A 24,204-nucleotide genomic window follows, 5' to 3' on the forward strand; every position below is an offset into this window, starting at 1 on the left:
AGATTATTCAGTCACTCAACAGATATTTAAGTGCCTGCTCCATGCAGACAAGTGGCTAGGTTGTGAGGATACAGTATACTCCCTGCTCTTGAGGAACCTGTAGACAGACACATGGGGGAGACAATGTGACACTGCCAACACATTTAAATATAAAGCGACTGCTCTATGGAATAAACTCTATGAAGGAGAGCTGTACCAGAATATACAATAGGAAAGGCCTGACATGGTCTGGAAAGTCAGAGAATTTCTCTGAAAAAGTTGAGCTGAGATCTGAAAAAATGAGTCATTATTAAGTAATACAGAGGAAGGGAATGTTCTTCCCAGGTACCCTGTGAGTCTTAGAGGTCAGGTTAAGGATTTTGATCTTGAGAGCAATAGGAAGTTATTAAAAGAGTGTAAGTACAGTAAATTTACATTTTAGAAGTTACTGTATTTGACTTTGATAGCTATATAGTAATTCTTCAGTAGTTGTGCTGTCCAGCCACAACTCAGAATCTTGGTGGTGGTGGGGGTGGTGGTGGTAGTAGCAGTAATACTTAACTGACATTTATTTGTATTTATTCTGTGTCAGCACTTTGGAGCATACCCAAAGTATAAATATATTAACTCTTAATTCTTATAATTATCAAGATAGTTGATAATAGCCTCATTTTACAGATGAGGAAACTGAAGCCCAGAAGGAGTAAGTAATTCTACCAAAGTCATTAGCAAATAAATGATCAAGATGGGAACTTGGTCCAGGTTTTTCTGGTGCCAAATCCCTGTTGGCTAATAGGAGTTCACTCAAAAATTGTCCGTTGTACAACTTTTGGCCAAATTGTACCTTCAGACAGATTCTTAAAGATGTTTTCAGTAATGATAAATTAGTGCTTCTATGAGTTTGATTTTTCAAACCAAATTGAATAATAATAAAAAAGCTTCTCTTAATTGCCAGCAGAGGGAGCCAGAAAGATGGATATTTTAATAAGCTTTGGAATTCTCTGAGTTAGGAATATTCATTCATAAGCAATTCTCATGAACTCATATTAAGAATAATAGTTTAAATGAAATATATATATAGTATGTTCTCATTTTGATTTAAAAGTAAATTTGTCTGAAATGGTGTTTCATCAGGTATTGCAAAGAAATCTGGAAAGACATATAATAAAATAGAAAATTATTGTTATCTCTTAATGGTGGTTTTGCTAGATTGTCTTTTCCTCCTTTTTTTTGAATACTTATTAGTCTTGTCTAATTTTTCTACTATGAATATATATTATATAATAAAAAATAACTCATTTCTGGTTTATATGAGCCATGTAAGGGCTATTAAATGGTTTATAAAGTATTAAAAATGTTTGTTCTTTTAGTTTAAAATGCATCACGCATCATTTTAATGCATTGTTAATTTGCTTGGGAAGTCTTTTTCGTATTGACAAGGTAAATTTGGGCCATCATTTATCTGAATCTTTAAAATTCTGAATTACTATAGTCTAAATTTCAGAAAATTTATTGAGTAGAAATAAAAGATGTATTGTTTTAGATTCTTGGTTGCCCCGTTAATAATGTTTTAGAGTATAAAAGAAAAAATTCACTATGAATAATATATTTAACAGGATTCAGACTTAGAACTGAATTCATGGTATCAGCTTTCTCTTGCATCTATCTTATAGAGTTGGTAAATAATATAAAATCAAGTTATCACTTTTATGGAATGATTACTAAGTAATCTCTAGGTTTTTTTTGACAGCATGGTATAGAAAAAAATTGAAGTTTAGATTTAGATAGTCTTGGGCAAGCCCTGGTGGCCTAGTGGTTAAGTTTGGCATGCTCTGCTTTGGGGGCCCGGGTTCGGTTCCCAGGTGCGGACCTACACCACTCGTCTGTCAGTGGCTATGCTGTGGCAGTGGCTCACATACCAAAAAGAGGAAGATTGGCAATGGCAGTGGATGCTAGCTCAGGATGAATCTTCCTCAGCAGAAAAAAAAGAAAAGAATTAGTCTTGAATTTGAATTTTAACTCTGTCACTTGGTAACTTTAATTTTGGCAAGTTACTGAACTTTCTCTTCATATGGAAAATGAAGATGGTAATAAAAGTCTGTTTTTTTTTTAATATTAAGCACTTTTTTTTTTTAAGATTTTATTTTTCCTCTTTCTCCCCAAAATGCCCCTGGTACTTAGTTGTATATTTTAGTCGTGGGTCCTTCTAGTTGTGGCACATGGGATGCTGCCTCAGCATGGCTTAGATGAGTGGTGCCATGTCAGCGCCCAGGATCCGAACTGGCAAAACCCTGGGCCGCCCAAGTGGAGTGCAAAAACTTAACCCCTTAGCCACGGGGCTGGCCCCCAAAAGTCTGTTTTGATTATAGTCAAGGACTATGTGAAGTATGCGTGAAGTGTTTATTATTAATAATAAATATTAATTTATCAGGTTTGCAACTTTAGTTTTATTTTTGCCACCACCTTACTTCCAGCAAGTAAACTGAACTGATTTATCCTTTATAGAATCTATATTTACCCATATCCATAGCTGCTGTAGAAACATAGATCCTTCACTAACTATACTCATCTACAACCATAGGCATCTCACACTATATTCAGCTATCAAAATAATAGCAGTGCATCTCATAATTCCTTCTCTTTTTACCTTTTAATTTGATTTCTGTATTAATCAACTTTATGTCAGAAACAACCTCCAAATCTTGGTGGCTTATAATAACATTACATGTAGACTTTAGGCTGCCCATGCAGAATGGCTGTACTCCATGTGTTTTCATTCTAAGACCTAGACTGAAGGTGCAGGCTCTATCTGGACTGCCATTTGCAAGATAGTGAGAACTCAGAGGGCTGGCTGAAACTTGTGATACCTTGTAAAGCTTCTGCTCAGGTGTGGAGTGCTTCATGACTGCCAAAGCATGTCACATGACTAGGCTCAAAGTCAGTGAGACACAGGGACAAATATTCTTCCCACAGGAAGCACAGACAAGGTATAAATCAATGGGCAGGAATGTATGAGCCTCTTCCAAAGGTGGGAGTGGTAAATGGTAATATAATCTACCACAATCTGTCCTCTTGGTCACAAATGTTAACTTTCTTTCCTTTTACATACAAAATATATTTACCCTTCCTCAAGGAAAATACCTCAGGAATTTTTTCAGTCACATTAGTCTTAAAGTCTAGAACCTCCTTAAAATTTCTACATCGTTTATGTATGTAGATTTTCTTAATCCAGAGACCAGTTATCTTCTACCCTCCATCTCCCCAACGTGCAGTGGTGGAACATGGATAGGATATCCACAGTAAACATTGCTGTTGAGGAAGGGGAAGAATTGAGGCACACATCAATCGCTGGTCCCTAACAGTTGTGAAAATCTTGTTGGGTAAATGTAATGAGGGCTCCTTTTCTTGGCACTAGGGGATGTTTCTTGATTAGGCCCTGGTTTTGCTCTGGGTGTAGCTCTCCAGTCCATTGTTTTCCATGGCTCTTGGCTGTGCCCTCCATGAGGTGTTTCCTTTAATATATCACTCCTGTCCATATTGGAACAGATTATTGGAGGGTATGCCCTTCTTGGCTGGGGAATAAGGTAAGAGTTGAGCAGCTTTCCTGGCCTACATGTTGCCTGTAGAAATTTGGGGGCCCACAGATGAGGGAGAGTAAAGACCCTTAACTCATGCTGGGGTTGTTTTGGAAGTTGTCTTTTCTTTTCTTTTTTTTTTTTGGAGGAAGATTAACCATGAGCTATTTACTGCTAGTCCTCCTCTTCTTGCCGAGGAAGCCTGGCCCTCAGCTAACATCCGTGCCCACCTTCCTCCACTTTACACGTGGGACGCCTATCACAGCATGGCTTTTGCCAAGTGGTGCCATGTCTGCACCCGGGATCCGAACCGGCGAACCCTGGGCCACCGAGAAGCAGAACGTGCACACCCAACCACTGTGCCACTGGCCCAGCCCCTGTCTTTTGTCTTATTATCTCTTTGTTTTGAGTCAAATCTGTGTGCTAATAACTATATCCTCAATTCTTCGAGATACACGTTTTTCTCTAGAGTTCAGTACAGTTACCTTGAGCTTATTGGGCTTCTCTGGGACTACATCCTTAGTCTCTTCCTGTGGAGAGTGCCCCTCCGAGCTAATTTTGTCCCACTGAAAGGGTTACTGGGTGAAAGGAAAACATTTGTTTCCTTTACTCATGACTCACTGAATACTTCTACACTCCAAGTGTGCGTGGGTTTTTCCACACTAACCAATTCTCTAGTTCTCTGTGGGCACTCTGTGGGTGTCCCACAATAATTCTAACGCTAACTACCCAAAGTTAGCTCAGACCCCACAGGTTAAGGGCTCAGTCCCACGAGGCTGCCCCTCTCCCACTTTGGACACCCATCAGAAGTCCAGTCTTTTCACCAAGTTATCTAATTTTTTATATGCAATGGTCTTATTTACCACTATGTTATGTGGTTTGCCATTTTTCCAATCTCCAAAAACAGTTTTCTTGCTGTCTGCCACCCAGTTCCAAAGCCTACATCACATGTTTTCATTATTTTTGCTGGTAGTGGTTAAGGTAGCACCCCACTTCTGGTACCACTTTCTGCATTGTTCAGCTTTGTTATAGTAATTACCTCTGAATTTCAGTGGCTTCTCACAGTAAGAAACTTTGATTTCCTATTAACTTTATGTTATAGACTGTGGATCACTCTTTCTGCTCCAATTTGTGGCTCCCCTCCAGAACCAAGGCTGAAGAGACAGCTCTTATATGAGATATGCCAGTCTCTTCCCAAAGTACTAAAGCAAGAAGGCTGGCCCAAACTCAGATTGCTGCTTAAAGTTTTTGCTTAGCTGTGATGTACATCACATCTGTTCACATTCTCTTGGCCAAAACATATCACATGGCTGATCCCAGAATCAATAATCTAGGGATGTCTGTTCTTTCTGTATGAGACAGGCACAAGTCACATGTCTGGATATATATAATCATTTTGCAAGGAAGCAGGGCAGTGAATAATCTCAAATAATAATAGAGTCTACTGTAACTTTCTCACTTAGTTTTGGATGATGCACAAAAAATAAGATATATCCTTTTTAAAATCTAAAAGGATAAAGGATGTATTACCTTAATATACTGCACCAGTCAGGGTTCTCCAGAGAACTGAAGATATCTCCTATTAGGTCTGTCTATTTACCTATCTATAGAGATATTTATTTATCTTAAGGAATTGGCTTGCATGACTGTGGGGGTCGAGGCAGGCCAGCCAGCTGACAGACTGGGCACTGGGCAGTATTTCACTGAAACAGTTAGGAAGCAGAATTGCTTCTTCTCCGGGAATCTTCATTTTTTGCTCATAAGGTATTCAAGTGATTGGATGAAGCCTACCCACATTGTTGAGGATAATCTCCTTTACTTCAAGTCAACAGATTTTAAACGTTAATCACATCTACAAAATACCTTCATAGCAACATCTAGACTCAAACAACTGGACACCATAGCTGAGCCAAGTTGACACAAAAATTTACTATCGTATATATATAGTGCTATTTTGCAAATAGTAGAATATGAATAGATAGAATACTTTCTAATAGGTTTCATGGTAAGGCAGCACACAGATTAGATTGATCACAGCTAATGAACCAGGTGTATTTTGGCAGAAGATAATTGAGCACCTAAAATAGCGGGCGGCAAACTATGGCCCACTGCCTGTTTTTATAAATAAAGCTTTGTTGGAACACAGCCGTGCTTAATCTTTATATATTGTCTATGACTTCTTTCATTCTGCAATGGCAGAGTTGAGTAGTTATAAAAGAGACCATATGGCATGCAAATCCTAAAATATTTACTATCTAGCCCTTTACAGAAAATGTTTGCCAAGTCTTAAAGAATACATGGAAAAGGCACTTGTAGTTCTTGCTCTGCCGTGGTCTCCTCCTGGTTCAGTGTTTCCATTCAGGTGTGAATGTATACTGATTAAACATTACAGTAGCAATGTTTTATTGTTTAAAGCCACAAATTTTATTAGATTCATAAAAATTAATAATTCCTTAGTTTTTTACTGCATAGCCATTCAGATTTTCTTTTAGATCTCATGCTGAGTTCAGCTTTTGTGGATAAAATACATATGAATGCTGTTAGTTTTTCAATGAATACTTGTGTATCTTTAGTAATGAAGAGAAAGTACTTTTTCTGTAAAAATTTTATCAACTTTATATTATTACAATTACAGATTTCAACGTATGTATCTATTTTCCTCTTTTAAGAAGGTAAAAAGGTACATACCCAGCTCTTCTTTTTTTTTTTTTAAGATAATGGATTAAAGAAAGTATTATTTCTTACTTTGATTGCTCTTGTATGATGTCTATAAAATTGAATTAGACTACAAGATGTATTTGTTTCCAAACGAAAGACTAAATTGCAGCTTGAGTTAGTGGAGAGAGTCTAGGCCCTGGATTCAGAGTCTTAGGTTTAAATTTAGTGCCTTAAAACAACAGCTATTTTATTTGCTGCTGACTCCCATGGCTCAGCAATTTGGGCTGGGCTTTGCTGCATGGTTGTTCCGCTGGTCTTGTCTGGGGTTACTCACGTGGCTGCTGTCATCTGGTAGCTCTTCTAGGGTTGGATGGTCTAAGATGGCCACACTGATATGTCTGGCACTTCATGCTGGCTGGCACGGCTGGTGGCTGGGCTCTTTTCTCTCTCAAGGTCTCATGTTCTAGGAGGCTAGGTTGTTCACTCTATGGCAGCTGCATCCCAAGAGGGGAAGCTGCAAGCTCTTTTGAGACCTAGATTCAGAAGTTCTAGAAGGTCACTTCTGCCTCATTCTGTTTGTCAAAATAAGTCACAAGTCCAGCCCAGATTTAACGGATGAGGAAACAAATGCCATCTCTTGATGGGAAGCATGGCAAAGTCACATTGCAAAGGGATGGGCTTACAGGGGTGAAAGGAGTTAATAGTGTTCACACAATCCATCACTGTAAATTGCTTAGTTTCTTTATACCCTGTTTGGAAAGTAGAAATAACAATAAGAAGAAATCTTCAAGTCATGAAATTTAACAATTATCTATAAAAAACACTTAGAAGTATTTCTTAAACAATTTTGAAATTGATTCCTAATTTTAAATGCTATTTTTTTTATTATAGACCTAAATATCATGAGAGTATACGTTCTTTCTTATTGTTAATTTGGACATGTATTTTTTTTGTGTGTGAGGAAGATTGGCCCTGAGCTAACATCTATGCCACTCTTCCTCTATTTTGTGTGGGATGCCAGCACAGTGTGGTTTGATGAGCGGTGCTAGGTGAGCACCCAGGATCCAAACCTGCAAACCCTGGGCCACCAAAGCGGAGTGTGCCAACTTAACCATGACGCCACTGGGCTAGCCCCAGGCCATGTATTTTTGATATAGGGGACATATAGTAAGATTCGCTAGAAGGAGACCTTGTGTAAAGTAGCTGAGTGGGAAGAGTTGTGCATTTGTGTAGAACTATTATTCATTTAATAAATAAAAAGAAAAGTAATTAAATTTGATGTGCTTACAAAAACATACATTTTCCCTATAACTCTCTGTTTTTATATACATAATTTTTATATTTCCCATTTTAAATTTTAAAAGTATTGGCTAGTAGTATAAGGTTTGTTATATTGAAGAGTCTTTTGAGTTCTAGCAAACATATTTTTGTTTAGCTATTGTTTCTTTGCAAAGCTGAGAAAAGATAGAAAGCCAAAGGAACAAAAATATCTCTTATTTTTCATTGTGGTTAAACCACTCAGAGGCTCTTTTATAAGTGTATCTATTTTCCTTTTTACTTTGTCAAAAATAAACACAGAATGCTTCCTAAATCTGTTCTGTTTTGACACATACATATATCAGATATATTAGTGAGTCAGATATATATATATACAGGTCAGACAGTGAAAAAATGTTAAAACTCACCAGAGATAGTACTCTGTTCATTGGTGTGCTTAGGGGGGTCTGGGAAGCATAATAGACCCACCTCGGTTTTTACCTTTATATTTTAAAAATTTCACTCATGACACTTAGGCATTTAAAGAACTCTAATTTGAATTTTTTTTTTTCTATAAAATTTTCTAGGAACAAAGTTTATATTTATTTTTCCTGCATAACCAATTGCTTAACATTTTAAAGGGGTTATTAAATAAAATCTTATCCATCCTGAGAGCTCTATTCTTGTACGATATACATTACAATCTGTTGTGTTTAAGATCTATATTTTTACTTTGAAATTTAATGCTGCTTCTAGTGAGGAAGAGTGAAATGAGTAATATTACAAAACAAATAGTACTAATTAAAGTTGGAGAGGCAAGTTCCTGTCTGTCTTTTTAATAAACTCTTTTGGGTGCCTAGACAGTTCTAATAAAGGAACAAATACCTGCAATAGGGACGGGTAGACAGTCTGGTATTTATACAACAGACTAGAATAGAATCAAACCGGGTGGTTAGGAAATCTTATCAAAGCAGTGCTTTCTTAGTCTTTGCCACTCTAGTTCTTTAAAGTTTTTTTCAGATTTCATAGCCACCTTTAGTCCTGAAGATTTATTATTTAAATTATCATTATTATTACTATTATTATCTTTTGTCTTTGACATTTTTATGTGGAGAAATCCAATAAAGCAGGATTAGCCTTTTATTGTCTTGGTCAGAAAAAGGATTGATAGGGTATAATTTTCCCTTTCCTCTGTTTTTCCATTGAATCCTAACTGTATAATTTCAAATCATACAGTGGAGGATTTGAGAGGATAAAAGAAGTGGATGGGGCATAATTAAATAAGGATAAAAAAATCAGAAAGGAAAGAGAGTCAAGAGTCAGGGAAAAGGAGCTGGATGGACGCTTTTGTTTTCCCAGGTTATTTTAGCATTCTTCTTTCCTTTTCTATTATGTAAGCTCTAATATGCTCTTATATAAGAGGGAGGAATACATAACCTTTGAACTAGATGGAATGGGGGAAATATTTCTGACTATAATCAATCTAATGAACTGTAGAACAGTTCTTAATTGTGCAGCCTAATCTTCACGGAATGTTTATGCCTTGTGAGCTCTGCTTTCTGCTGTTTGCTCAGTTTTCAGTTGTGGTAGAGCTTGTCTTGGGTAATGGGGAATGTTAATGATTGTGGGGTGCTACAGAAGCCTGTTGTATTTTATTTCAATTAGATATTTAGGGGAATTTGCCTAAACGTACATGTTGTTTAGTTTTTATTTAGGGGTTTTTCTCCCCCTCAGAGAAGACTTTAGTTGTCTCCATGTTCTTTTTCTTTTCTTTTCTTATTTTTTTAAGATTGGCACCTGAGCTGACAACGGTTGCCAGTCTTCTTTTTTTTTCTTTTCTGCTTTTTCTCCCCAAATCCCCCCAGTACATAGTTGCATATTTTAGTGGAGGGTCCTTCTAGTTGTGTATGTTCTTTTTCTTAAGGAGCCTTATGTTGAGGATGTGATGGTGAAATTCTGTTTTTTGGGTGCTATTTTTCTTTTATGGTGGATTTTTTTATGTAGTTCATTGCACAGTTTGTTTAGGTTTCTAGGTCTGAGGTGGGTGAGGTAGATTATAATATCTATTATGTTAAGATAGCTGGTTGATCTTATAAACATTTCAAGGCAAATTGAGATTCCTCTGGTTATTGTTCAATATAAATTCTTGGAAGTGAAAAAAAATAGTATGTTAAGATGAATTTTTTTTAGACTTGATTCTAAAGTAATCAAAAGAACCTTATGAAAAACAGTTGCCTTAGGCCCCGAAGAAGTCCCTTTTGAAAAATGTTTACGACAAAACTGGGGAATCCCACATTTTAGATCTGGTGGTGACTGTCTTCCCCTCTACCTCATCTCGTTCTGCGATCCTTCTTGCTCATTATGTGTCAGTATACAGGCCTTCTTTCAGACATGCCAAGCTCCTTTCACTAGTTGTTCCCTCTGCCTGAAATGTAAATTCTCACAGCCTGCCTCTTCTTTTTTATTCAGATCCTGTCATCAAACATCACCTGCTCAGAACTTTCCAGGTTGCCCAACCTAACAGTCTATCCCCAGCATTCCTGTCACATCACCTTTCCTATTCTCACTTGAGTTTCTTGTTTTCCTTAATTGTCTTTTCCTGTTAGAACATTGAATTCTATTGGATGAGAGACTTTGATATGTTTATGGCCTTGATGATGATGATAGTTTCATGGGTGTATGCTTATCCCCAGACTCAATGAGTTGTTTACACTAAATATGTACAGCTTTTTACATGTCAATCATGCCTCAATAAAGTGCTTTAAAAAAAAGAGACTTTGGCTGTCTTATCCACTGCCATATCCCTAGTGCTGCCGTGCATGACAGGTAGTAGGTGCTTTATAAAAGTTTACATACAGAGGGGCTGGCCCCGTGGCCGAGTGGTTAAGTTCGCGCGCTCCGCTGCAGGCGGCCCAGTGTTTCGTTGGTACGAATCCTGGGCGCGGACATGGCGCTGCTCATCAAACCACGCTGAGGCAGCGTCCCACATGCCACAACTAGAAGAATCCACAACGAAGAATATACAACTATGTACCGGGGGGGCTTTGGGGAGAAAAAGGAAATAATAAAATCTTTAAAAAAAAAAAAAGTTTACATACAAAAATGTGGACGTTTTCATCCTTTTTTTGCTATAAAGGACATCTAAGTTTATCATGTTTAAATTTTTTAAAGATACTTGCATTGTTACATCAAAGATTTACTTTCAGATGATTAGAGAAGTGGAAATATTGGAAAGCACTGGACAAGAAGTCCTAAGAGCAGGATTCTCTAATCATTCTGTAACTAACTGCAGTTGCTTTACAGGGAACAAAATCCCATATTCTCCTAGTGACTCAATTTCTGCATGTGTAACATTAGAAACTGTTAATGTTTCATGTGATGAGGCTGAGGAGGTAGTAGGTTTAGGCATATGTAGACTCTGTTAAGGAATTTTGTCTTTATCCTAGAAGAATAGAAAACTACTGAAGGATTTTAAGTGATGGTAGGACAGGGTATATGGAAGGGAGTAGTAGTGGTGGTGGTATGATTAGGTTTCCCTTTTGGGAAAATCTCTGACTACAGTGTGGAGAACACAGGGGAAGGGATCAGAATGAATATAGACAGACCGTTTAGGGGATGAATGCAGTCAGTCATCCTGGTGAGGGATGGTGCTAACTTGTAGTAGGTTAAGGTTGATGGTCATGGAGATTAGCAGATGGATTTGAGTAATAATAGGGAAGTGAAATCACCAGGATATGGTGATGGAGGACCAAGGAGAGTAAGGTGTCAAGACTGATTTCTAGGTTTCTGTCTTGTATAACTAGATGGGCCAATGGTATCATTTCCTGTGTTAGTGAAAGTTGGAAGAGGGTCAGATTTTAGGAGGAAATACATGTTTTTAATTTGGGACATAGAGATACTTTTAAGACATTGAAGAAGAATTGTCCAGAAGATATTTAAATATATGGGCCTGGAGCTTAGAGAAGCATGGGTTGCAGATATGTATGTGAGTCATTTGTGTATAGATTTTAATTGACATATCATGAATACGAAGGGCTTAGGAAACCATAAAGGGCTACAGGTTGTGTTTGTAGTTTCCTAATTTGTAGTGCTATTTCTAACCTGGTGATTTTTTATTCCTCTTTTAGTACATGGTTTAGTCATTTTTTTCTATGAAACTTTTCTGTATTTTCCTCTTTTGAACCACTTCTATCCCGTATATGTAATTATTGAGGTATTATTGCCCCATATTATGATTATGTGCTTGTTTACATACATATCTGTCTTTTTATACTATAAGATCAACTGAGGAAAGTAACTGAGTTTTATTCTTATGAACTGCCTGAGGCCAGGTCTCACGTCTGTTTTGTTTCCTGTGGTCCCTATCCAGTACCCAACATGTGACATGGCGCATATCAAATGATCGTATGTATCTGAATGTTGAATGAAGTATTTATATCCCTTTAGACATTGCTCAGTAAATTTTATTAAATAAATTATCCAATCTTCTGACAGTTCTTCAATACTTATTTTATAAACATTATGTACAAGGCAAAACTCTCTTTCTGCTTCTCTTTATTTTAGGGTTTTTTTAATCTTGGGGTTCATGGACTCCGTATTTGTAAAGAAGAGATCAGTGAGCTCCCTGAAAATAAATGTAAATTTTTCTGAATATGTGCTTACATATAATTTTTGAAAGAGGGTCCATTGCTTTCATCAGATTCTTAAAGGGGTCTATGACACCAAAATTGTTAAGGTCTGTGAAATAGGTACTTTTGTTCAGCATGACTCCTCTTGGTTTTAAGCGGTTTTCTATGAAAGTTTTGCTGTCGTCTTGTATATTTTTCTTTTGGATAATGTATCATAAATTTCCTTTAGGCTAAAACTGGTCGGCAGATCATTTTATCTGTGATCTGTTAAGTCTCTCCCTTAAATATAAATATTTTATATGGATTTGCATATATTTTAAAGTCTACTTGTTTAATTTGCATCTATAAATTTCTTCTCAGCTGACTTTCTATCCTAAATATTGAATAAATGATGCAGCTGTTGGACTCATTCAGGTTTTAAAAAAAAATCTTGATTAGACTTTTTAACAGAAAAGAGATTAGAGGTTAATATAAAAAATTTTTAATAGTGGTCTTTTCCATATGGTGGAATTATATGTCATCTCTATTTTCATATATAAACATAAGTGTATTACAGATTTTCTACACTGGACATGTATTGCTTTTAAAATTTTTTATAATGTCATATAGTTTCTAAAGAAGTTATGAATTTGCAATTGATATTAAAATGAGGGAGTCACTGTCAAACTTTTAAGTGATTTCCTTTGTATTGATTTAGAGTTGAAAGTTATCATCCAGTTAGGTCTACCTAGTGAAATAACTGCTTTGTGTTAGAATGTTATATTTATTCTTTAGAAACAGCTATATTTTGACTTTTACTGTAACTGCTTTGGCTTACTGCATTCTGAGTTTAATGAGTATTTCCTTTTCAAACCAATGCAGTACTCGAGTATAGAAATTTATTTGCTATAACATATGGTAAACGTTAACGCTCCTCAAAAAACTTACTGCTTCTTTTTAGAATGCTTTCATTTGATATCACAAGGCTTGTCTTGTAGGTATATAACTGTGGACTCACCAAGATATGTTGAAATGTTAATAGTTTCATTTGAGTTCAGAGAGGATTGAGTGGAAAGGATGTGCTGTGTTTCCTGCCGTATTAATGAGTTAGTGAAAGGCCTTGGTTATAAGCATATAATATAGTTAAAAATTTATACGTCAACCAGATTTATTGGTCTCTGTATCAGAAGTGCATGAAATATACAGAAGTTGAGAGAATAGTTTAGTGTAATGAACCCTGATGAACCTATAATTCAGCTTTAACAATTATTAACCTGTGCCCAATCTTGGTTCATCTATACCCTCACCCCCTTGCTTGTGTTTAAAAAAATTAATATTAATTATTGCTAAGGATACTGTGAGAGATTGCATTTCTTTTGTTTTATTATTTTTAATTGTGGTAAAAAAACACAATTTAGCATCTTAACCATTTTAAGTGTACAGTTCATTAGTGTTAAGTATATTCACATTGTTGTGCAACTTATCACTGGAGTTTTTTCATCTTGCAGATCTTTGTAACGCTTTACCCCTTAAAAAACAACTCCCCATTTCTCTCTTCCCCCAGCCCCTGGTAACCACTATTCTACTTTCTGTTGCTATAAATTTGACTACTTTAGATACATCATATAAGTGGAATCATACAGTATTGTCTTTTTGGGACTGATTTATTTCACTTAGCATAATGCCCTCAAGATTCATCCATGTTGTAGCATGTGACAGAATTTTCTTCCTTTTTATGTCTGAATAATATTCCATTGTATGTCTCTACCACATTTTGTTTAACTATCCATCCATCAGTGGACATTTAAGTTGCTTCCATCTCTTAGCTATTGTGAATAATGCTGCTATGAATATGGGTGTGCAAATATCTTGTTGAGGCCTTGCTCTCAATTCTTTCAGATGTATACCCGGAAGAGGGATTGCTGGCATACATGGTAGTTCTATTTCTAATTTTTTAGGGAACTGCCATCCTATTTTCCATAGTGATTGCACCATTTTTCATTCCCACCAACAATGCACAAGGGTTCTGATTTCTCCATACCCTTTCCGACACTTTTCTTTTCTGTTTTTTAATAGTAGCTATCCTAATGGGTGTGAAGTGATATCTCATTATGATTTTGATTTGCATTTTTCTAGTGATTAATGATGTTGAACATCTACTTCTTGCTCATTTGTATATCATCTTTGAGAAATGTTTATTCAAGTCCTTTGCCCATTTTTTAATTGGGTTGTTTCTTTGTTATTGAGTTGTAGGAGTTCTTTATATATTCTGCATATTAGCCCTTTATCAGATATATGCTTTGCAAGTATTTCTTCCCATTCCATAGGTTGCCTTTTCAGTCTGTTGATTGTGCCCTTTGATGTACAGAAGTTTTTAAGTTTGTTGTAGTCCCATTTGTCTATATTTGCTTTTGTCGCTAGTGCTTTTGGTGTCATACCTAATAAATTATTGTCAAATCCAATGGCATGAAGCTTTCCCCCTATATTTTCTTTTAGAAGTTTTGTAGTTGGATCTTAAATTTAGATCTTTAATCACTCTGAATTAACTTTTGTATGTAGTCTAAGATAAAGAAGGGTCCAACTTCATTCTTTTGCATGTGGATATCCAGTTTCCCCAGCACCATTTGTTGAAGAGACTGTACTTTCCCTATTGAGTGATCCTGGCACCTTTGTCAAAGAAAATTTGATCATACATTTGAGGGTTTATTTCTGGGTTCTCCATTGGTCTCTATATTTGTCTTTATGGTAGTGTCACACTCTTTTGATTATTGTAGCTTTGTAATATGTTTTGAAATCAGGAAGTGTGAGGCCTCCAATTTTGTTTTTCTTTTTCAAGATTATTTGGTTATTTGGGTTCCCTTGAGATTCAGTGTGAAATTTAGGATGGATTTTTCTATTTCTGCAAAAAATGCCATTGGAACTTTTAAAGGGATTGTATTGAATTTGAAGATTGCTTTGGGTAGTATTGACATCTTAACAATATTAGGTCTTCTAGTCTATGAACATAGGATATCTTTCCATTTATTTGTGTCTTCTCTAATTTCTTTCATCAATGTTTTTTAGTTTTCAGTGTATAAGTCTTTCACCTCCTTGGTTAGGTTTATTTCTAATTATTGTATTATTTTGATGCAATTGTAAGTGGAATTGTTTTCTTAATTTTGTTTTTTGGATTGTTCATTGTTTGTGTATAGAAACACAATTGATTTTTGTGTGTTGATTTTGTATCCTGCAACTTTGCTGAATTCATTTATTAGTTCTGTTTTTTGTTTCTTGTCGATTTTTTAGGGTTTTCTAAATATAAGATCATGTCATCTGCAAACAGAGATAATTTTACTTCTTTCTTTCCAATTTGGTTGCCTTTTATTTGCTTTTCTTGCCAAATTGCTCTGGCTAGGACTTCCAATATTCTGTTGAATAAAAATGGTGAGAGCAGGTATCATTATCTTGTTCTGATCTTAGAGGAAAAGTTTTCAGTCTTTCACCATTGAATATAATATTAGCTGTGTGCTTTTCATATATGACCTTTATTATGTTGACATGGTTTCCTTCCATTTCTAGTTTGTTGAGTGTTTTTATCATGAAAGATGTTGAATCTTGTCTAATGCTTTTTATACATCAATTGAGATGATCATGTGATTTTCATTCTTAATTCTGTTAATGTGATGTATTACATTGATAATTTTCTTATGTTGAACCATCCTTGCATTCCAGGAATAAATTCCACTTGGTCATGGTGTATAATCCTTTTAATGTGCTATTGAATTCAGTCTGCTCTCCTGATTATTTTCATTATTTTTGAAGCAAATACCAGACATAGGTAGTAAGCTAATAAACAGGTAAATGTGATATAATGGCAGATACTGATAAGTATTATGAAAAAAGTAAAATAGGGCAGGAAGATAGAGTGGTGGGGGTAGAGTGGGACTGGAGTTGTTTAGATACAAAGGTTTTAAAAGGCCTCTGAGGAAGTGACGTTTGAGAAGAACCTGAATGCAGATAACGGAAGAACTTTACAGGCACAGGGGAGAGCAAAAGTGAGAATTTGCTGGGAGCTCTTGGAAAATACCTGGGAAGGGAGGTGTGTGAACAGGAACAGGAGACTAAGTTACAGATGCTGGGGAGGCTCAGGATATCTGCACTATAGGAGGGCACATAAGTCCTGTCTTCTGAGTCTTAGCACAGACAGCTCCTTATATGGCTTTTATTGCTTGTTACAGGTTTCACCCTTTCTTTTTATTTCCTTTGCTTTTGCTGTCCTATTTCTAGAAAGAATGCGCTTGCTTTGTTAACCAAAGGACGGGGCCTGAGTTCTATCCCAGATTTCCTCTGAAGAAGGATGAGATAGAGTGGGTGGAGTCTCTGGGTCTAGCCAAAATCCATTGTGATGTCTAATGTGATTTGGGGAAAAATATTGTTTCAAAAATAATACATTATGGTGTGTGACCTTATATATTTTATAATTAGACTGTGTGCCTAATATTTTAAATTTAAATAGCAGGAAACAGATTTCTTGATGAAATTCATAACAGAATTTTTCACTGGCAGCATGATCTGTAGTATAGTAGTTACCACCTTCCTGTAAGCACTTATGTTGGGATGTTTTGCATTCCCGTGAAACAGTTTTCCCAAATCTTGCTTTTTGGGGGAAGTGCAAATTGCTCTCATACTATTGTGGTAACTAGAAAGTAAAAACACCCTGGAGCTTGTGGATGTTTGTTACCATCCTTAATATATAAAGTATGTTGATACAAGTATGTTAAACATCATAGAATGTGGAGAAGTTGTCTGCTTTGTCCCCAAATGGAGTTTTATTTACAGTCTAACTTAGTGTTTAATATGCATTTATTTGTTTAGTATTTAATTAGTTTATTTGTTTTTTTAATCCCTGAATCCAGGTAATTTGATTTTCCATGGTAAAATATTTGCTTGTCATATCAGGCAGGGTGCTAAACTTGGAAATTAAGAATGCTGAGTTAAATTTAAAATTTGTTGAAAAGTATTCATCATAATGCTGTCTATTTAATGTCTTGGCAGTGCCTCTGGCTCTTCTCATTTAACATGTAAGGAGACAGACTGGCAGCAGTTGTAAACTGAAACCTAGTTGTATTCAGGATGACGCTGATGGGGTATGAAGGGAAATGGAGAAAATTTGGAAGTGTTGCTCTGTGTGTTTGTGTTTCCTTAAATTAAAGTGTGACACGTTTGCTTAAAATAGAATTTTATATTCTGTTTATCAAGGCTATTATAACTTCATGGTAGATGATCCTAAAACTGAAACTGGTATTAAATATTGTTTTGTGGAATAACCAGATTTATCTCTTAACAAAATTGTCATAATGTCACACAAGTTGTTTTGGTATAAAAAGCATCTTTTACAATATGTTTGAGTCATTTGTCTCTAGTAGACCTGAAATTTATTACTCAGAGGAGAAGCATGCATTTACAGTATATTCTTAGCTACTCCTTTCTGTCACTCAGCTGTCAAGTCCTATGGAATCTAAAATAGAACCTGACCAATGGGAGACAGTCTCCACACTGTTTACGGGATGATTCGGATGTGGACAGTTTTATCATGCGCTGCAGCGTCTGTGTTGCAGTGTTGAGGCGGCAGGATGCAGAGTGCTGTTCAAGTTTTCCAGTGGAGTCCCTGAAAGGGACAGCTTTGAAAGATAGCTTCTAAAGAATAAGAAATAGGAGGAGTTACAGTACCTGATTTGGGGCTGCTCTTCATCAAGTGCTGCACAACAAGGAAGATAATTTTCAAGCGGTATGAAGGCGGAGAAGGATCCTGAAGACGAAGAAAATATCGCTAGAGATCCAAGCTAAGTGTAGCACAGCATGAAGACTGTAGAACAGGAAGAGCTGTAAAGAGAGGGACGGACTCACTTGTCAGGAGTTGGTCTGAGAGCTTGCTTTGTGAGCTACAGAGATTTGTAACTTAATGCGAAGTGGTTTGCTGTTAGCAACAAGAGACTAAATCCTGTCTATGATGAACTGTTGGTTTTCTTGTGCTCCGAAGAACAGAGTAGGTATCCCTGTAGTCCAGTGTAACAAAAGATTCTGGATTGGGCTTTCTGAACTGTATTCTTTTAAAATGTGTTACTGTTTTATTAATTTTGGTTTCTATGTCTTATTGTATTCCTTCTGATTTATTTGATTAGCAGATTGGGGTTAGTGATGGAAAATAAATGTTCTTGTTTCTTTTTCTGGGTTTAAAAAGCACATAATAGAATCTTAATAATTGAGCAGTATTTCTGTTAACTGACAGTAGAGCAAAATGGAAAACAGTGCTTGATGGAGTAGAACTGAAAATCACATGATAATGAGACTTTAATCATGTTTAGTTATCTTTTAAAAAGTCTTACTTTTGGATTTTATAATTTTTTAGTGTTTTAAATAGCTCCTTTCCCCACCAGTGAATTTACTTGGAAATAAAGTTGAGGTGGTTTTAACTGCAAGGATAAACTAATCAATTTAGAGCAAGTATTTGTGTGCTAAACGTGACTTAATCTCTTAGGTATTTGAAAACACAAAGTCTCGTAAGCCTACGTCTGCTACCACTCCCCACTTTAGAGTCAGTGAACTGTTTTGTTTTAAAGCTGAAGAAAGGGGATGCCTAAAATGTAGTTTAGACTTTGAGCCAATAAGGAGGGCTAGTCTCTATTTATAGTTGATATTTTGAACTTTAGAAGTTAGAAGGAAGTGGGTTCACTCCACATGTGACTAATTTAGAGACAGCAGTTCTGAAGTCTGTGTAGGTACTTGAACCAGATCCCATTGAAATGTTATGTTTCAGGAGTGAGTTAAAATTTTAATGTCTTTATCTTTTTTTTAATTTCAGTTTTCATATTTTTTCACTTCAAGTATTTAATGAATACATTGCTGATTTAGCTTTAAAATTGGTGATTTTTTTGGTTGGGAAGGGATAGTAGATATAAAATAATTATACTGATCAAACATTTAGAGGATATACTTCATATAAGTGATTCATTTTTTCCCCCAGAGGATTGTTATTGTATTTGTGGGCATAGGAATTGCTTTGTAAATTAAGTGAAAAACGTGTACATATCTTTTTTTATTCTAGAAATAATACTGACTTAGCATAGAATTTAGCAATAAGTTTATAGTGTTCTAAAAGGCTAAAACCTTACTTGTTTAAATAATGTATATTTTCGTTCTGGGTTCTACATTTCTGCTTTCTAAGAAAAGATCCAAGTTATTGGCTTCAGAATGTTGTGAATATATTTTCTCCAATCAAAACTGAAGATAACTTTGATATAATTAAAATGTATATCACGTAATACATCCTTTTATTTGAAACATTGTCTTTGATCTTCCTTTTAAATACATATGCACTGAGTTTTTGTTAAAATAGAAAATCTTTTTACCAAAACCAAAAATGTTGACTGTAAAAAAAACACATTCTGAAAGTCACCTGTAATCCTATCTCAGAATTTTTAAATAGTTAATACTCGTCTTTTTTTAGTTTTTTTCTATGTAGAAGTTTCTCTTTATTCTAGTATTTAAGCATAATGAATTGCTTTCTCTATTGAGTGTGTGTAATTTGCCTCCATAAATACATTTCCAACTGTACCTTTTAAACAAGTTGGGGGCAGGTCTTAAAACGTGTACAGAATTCCACTGCATCTAGGGGTCTTGTGAGATATGTAACCAGAACCAAATCTGAAAGTATGAGTTAGAGAATAGGAAAAGCACACTGATTTTGGATGTCATGAGAAGTCATGGTTGGGCTTGCCACTTAAGTCATTTAATGACCCTGGAGCCATAACTTTTCTCGTCTGTTAAATGAGGATGATAATTTTAGTTTACTAGGGTTCTTTTAGTAATTCATGCCTGGCACAGGGTAGGTGTTCAGCAATTATTAATTTCCTTTCTTTGCTCTGAGGCAAAGAAAACAGAGCAGAGAACATGAGAGATATGGTCTTTCTCAAAAGTATACTTTAAAATCTTTCTTGTATATCATGTGTTTTGGAAAGGTTCTTTTCGTGAAGTTAGCGCAGCAGGGAGAGGAAATTTGGGATGCGGTTGGAAATCAAGTGATGCATCATGCAGTGCTGCTTTCCCTTCGCCTTGCCTTCCTTCTTTAGAAAGTCTTACTGATATAGTAGATATAGTATGCCATGTTTACTTTTTTTTCCTTTTTGTAGCATGCAGCAGATTGGAACAAATATGATGACCGATTGATGAAAGCAGCAGAAAGGGGAGATGTAGAAAAAGTGTCCTCAATTCTTGCTAAAAAGGGAGTCAGTCCAGGCAAACTAGATGTGGAAGGCAGATCTGCGTAAGTATTACTGATACTAGCCTACGAGGGATTGGGTAGACGCTTGGGATACAAATGAAATGGTTATCAACTTTTTAATTTAAGAAGTCTTCTTCAAAACCCACATTATAAAATCTCTCACACTTAACTTTCAAACACTATAGACTAATAAATCTCAGTTTGAAAGATTTTCAAGCTAGAGAGAGAATGCTAAAAAATACTGCCCAGTCTTTTAGGCCCTATGGCAAACCACAATCTGGGTTATTTGGTGCATTTTCATTTATAAGCTTTTTCACATTCCTTATCATATTTGATCCTCTCAGAGGTCCTCTAAAAGTAATAGGAGAAAGTTTATAGAGTAAACTTGGCCTAATCTCATGAAAAGTCACAAAGCTGGGACGTGAACCTGTTTTCTGTCTTGGAAGAATTCTGTAAGTTACACTGTCTTTTCCTCTCAGCTTCCCAATCCATTTTTATATTTGAGTTATTAATTTAAATGAGAACCTCTAGAACAGAAAGGGAGGCAGAATAAGTAGTATGGCTTAGGGAGACACAGGTAGCAATCCTGCCCTTTTGTTTTTGTCACTGAGGAGGACTCCTGGCTTTGTTTATATGCTTATCTTTTTTCCCTCCCCTCCCCAGTCTTCATCACTTCCTGTCCTGTTGGGGTGGGAAGCAATGGGAGCTAAAGGGTAGATCTAGGTTCTGTCACTGCCCTCTATGAATATAGCAGTAAAACCTTATCTGGGAAACCTTCTAGAGGTACAGGTGAAGTCTCATTTCTTCAAATTCCTCTCAGTCTGATACTTGCATGAGTTTATTTAGAATATTATACAGTAACTGGAAACCAGATACTGAATCTAGCAATGAATATTAAGAAGTGAATGGTTAATGTTTGATGTGGGTCACTGCCTTAGAATGCTTAGATATTTAAGTATAGTAAAAATAGCAAAGCGTGACTTAAAAATTAAGTAATTTTTAAGAGCAATACAGTATGAAAAGTTCCACTTTTTTTATACTGTTTCAATTTTATCAAGTAGCCAATTTGATGGCTATAGAAATCTTGGTGATTTTGAGTCCTGTTCCTATTTTTGGTAAATTTTAAGCTATTTATAGAGTTCACAGTGTAAATAGTAAAAATGTAATATCTAAAAGTGACTTTGTTTTTCATTTTTCTTTTTTTCCAAATGCCAAAATGTTAAAAGATGAAGGGAATCTATGGGATGAAACTCTTCAGTGAAACCTATTTCTTCAGTTTTGCCCACGCATGCTTTGAATGAATGGTTGCTTGAGTTTTTGTTCTGATTTTTTTCATCTAAGGTTTAGTGTTGAGTGAAATTATTTGTATTAATGGTCAGAGTTATAAAAATCATGTGTAATTTGATGAACTATGAACTTTAGTTTGTGAAATATTTGAATGGTATTAGTTTTTTAGGTTTTCACTGTAGAAGGTAGAATTCTTTCTGGTATTCATAGGATAAAATATTTTCCTTTTGTTACTCACACATAAACTGTATTATTCCTTAATTAAAGCATTTTATATTTAGTCAGGTATAGGCCATGTTGTAAATATATTTTCTGTATTGCATGTTATTGTAAAAACAATTTTATTTTGAATGATTTTGTTTTTAGTTTTGAAAAGTAAGACCAAAGTAACATATGCTTCTTGACCTCAACTCAGTTTTGAAAATGAAATATTTGAAGCCCAGCCGTAGTCACTGCAAGGGTCTGTTTTCTTCCCATTCACCTCTCCCCTAGGATGCAGCCCCTTGCCAACACAAAATAAGGCAGATTCACCAAAGATCTCCACTGCCACCTGGAGAGGCGGGGATTCCAATTCCTGTCTCCCCATCCGCTCAGGCTGTCAAAAGTGCTCTTCCAGCCTCCCAGCTGTTTTCTCTGGAGTCAGCAAAGCCTCCTAGGCAAAAATGGCCTCAAATACTAAGCTTACCTTTCTGGGCCTGTCCTTCCCTGTATACTACCCTAGTAATTTTTCACTGTCTTTTAGCTCCCAGATGCCTTTAAGCACATCTTATTTTTTATTTTTTTTGGCGAGGAAGGTTGGCCCTGAGCTAACATCTGTGCCAATCTTCCTCTATTTCGTATGTGGGATGCCACCACAGCATGGCTTAATGACTGGTGTGTAGGTCTGCATCTGGGATCTGGACCTGTGAACCCAGGGCCCCTGAAGCAGAGTGCACAAACTTAACCACTACCCCACTGGGCCGGCCCCCGCATGTCTTATTTTTATGCAACTTTTCTAGTCATCCTCAGAGGTGGGGATTGTCCAAACTATCTGGATCTCCTGTTATGAAAGCAGAAGTATGTCTTGTTTAAAAAAAGAAAACTTAAAAGTTGACTTTTTACAAAAGACTATTTCTATAAAACAGCTTTTCCAATTTCCTTTACAACTCTTTGCATACATTTTAGTGATTGATATATCTTCTTTCTGAAGCACGTCTACTGTTTATAGCACCCCCAGCATTAATAATGCATCATAGATTTGTTGTGATTTCTGCCCTTTGGTACATTATCAGTATAATGTTGATTGATTTTGAAGAAAGAAGTCTTGCAAATTTTGTGACCTAGGAGATGAAAATAAGCAAATGAAAAAATATCTTCAAGATTCTTGGGAAGCTAAAAACCTTTGCTTGAAGAAAATTGCCATTCCTCAAAAGGTTCTAACTATGCATTGCATGGTATAACTCCCTACTTCGTTGTTGCAGAGAGATTAATTGATACCCTCAGTCTTATAGCAATTTAATTCTACTACAAGAAGAATGTGTGTGACTCTTAAGAACACTATATTCCTTTTATCAGAAACATTTCTTTCTCTCTAATTCAAATCATACACGAGCCTGCTTTACTTAGTAGTGCTTGGTCTCTAGTTTGCATTTATATTTGTCATAATACTAATAGAGACACATGACTGAGTGTTATAATATCTGGAAGTGAATTTGCAAGCTGTCTCCAGATTTGCCTCTAAGCATTCCGTTATTTAAATATTTGAGGGCCCATCATCTGTCTGGTACTGTAATTGTTTCTGGGGATGTAACAGGAAACACAACGGACAAAAATCCCTGTTTTCATTGAGTTTATAGTTGAGTAGGAAGAGATTAATAGACTATAAAGAAAATAACTCTTGAATTTATATATTAGAATATGTATAGTTCTGTATAGAATAATAACAGCAGAGATGGGAGAACTAGGAGTACTAAGGTTTCAGGGAATGGGAAAATGTAAAATTTTTAAATGTTGAAGGCAGGGAAGACCCTGCTGAGGGTGTAATACAGTGTGTGCCTGTATCTGGGCACCTTGCCGAGCACTTGCGTATCCTTTATCTTCTGGCATCTTCACCGTGGTTATTGTAGTACTTGTTTAGGGCCTCAGTTCTATTTCAGCCTGAGTTCTACATCTTTTGCCAACAAGTCCTACTGTATTTACTTATCAGTTTGGATTTGGTAGAGTATAGTCAATGTCAGTTCTTACTGCACACAAAATATTTGTTGACTAATGAAGTGTTAGGTGATCAAAGAAACAATGGGACATTTTATGTTGTATCTTGAATACGTGATGGCCTAAAGTTAGATTTGTAAGCAGGCTTTACTTGCCTTATGAGGAAACTTGTTCAATTGTGCTTGTCTGTGTGAAACTTCAACCAGTCACACAGGTCTTTGAGCAAAAGGAAGAATTAGATGGTAGTCCTTGGTACTTTTGGGGAAGAAGACTATGCCAGTTCTTTTATGGCTTTTAAGTGTAGCTTAGCTTGTTGTTTTGAAGGCTTTTCTATTTCAAGTTTAATTTGATCATTTTAAAGAGAAGAGATAAGTGTTTTGATCTGTCTTTG

General features: G+C 35.9%; 1 protein-coding gene across 2 annotated transcripts in view; it reads left to right on the forward strand.

Moving 5' to 3' along the window:
* LOC124233085 (uveal autoantigen with coiled-coil domains and ankyrin repeats-like) overlaps nt 1-24,204 on the forward strand; it is an 83,386-nt gene that overhangs the window by 23,330 nt on the left and 35,852 nt on the right. Inside the window, exons 1-2 of one of the 2 annotated variants that reach the window (XM_046650184.1) lie at nt 17,672-18,101; nt 20,245-20,378. In XM_046650184.1, the coding sequence (XP_046506140.1) occupies nt 18,063-18,101; nt 20,245-20,378 (173 nt within the window). In that variant the 5' untranslated portion in view covers nt 17,672-18,062. Of the gene's footprint in view, nt 1-17,671; nt 18,102-20,244; nt 20,379-24,204 lie in introns of those variants that run through there. The other variant, XM_046650182.1, reaches the window with a different exon arrangement.

This window comes from Equus quagga, unplaced genomic scaffold (genome assembly GCF_021613505.1).
Source record: "Equus quagga isolate Etosha38 unplaced genomic scaffold, UCLA_HA_Equagga_1.0 153_RagTag, whole genome shotgun sequence".
NCBI lineage: Eukaryota > Metazoa > Chordata > Mammalia > Perissodactyla > Equidae > Equus > Equus quagga.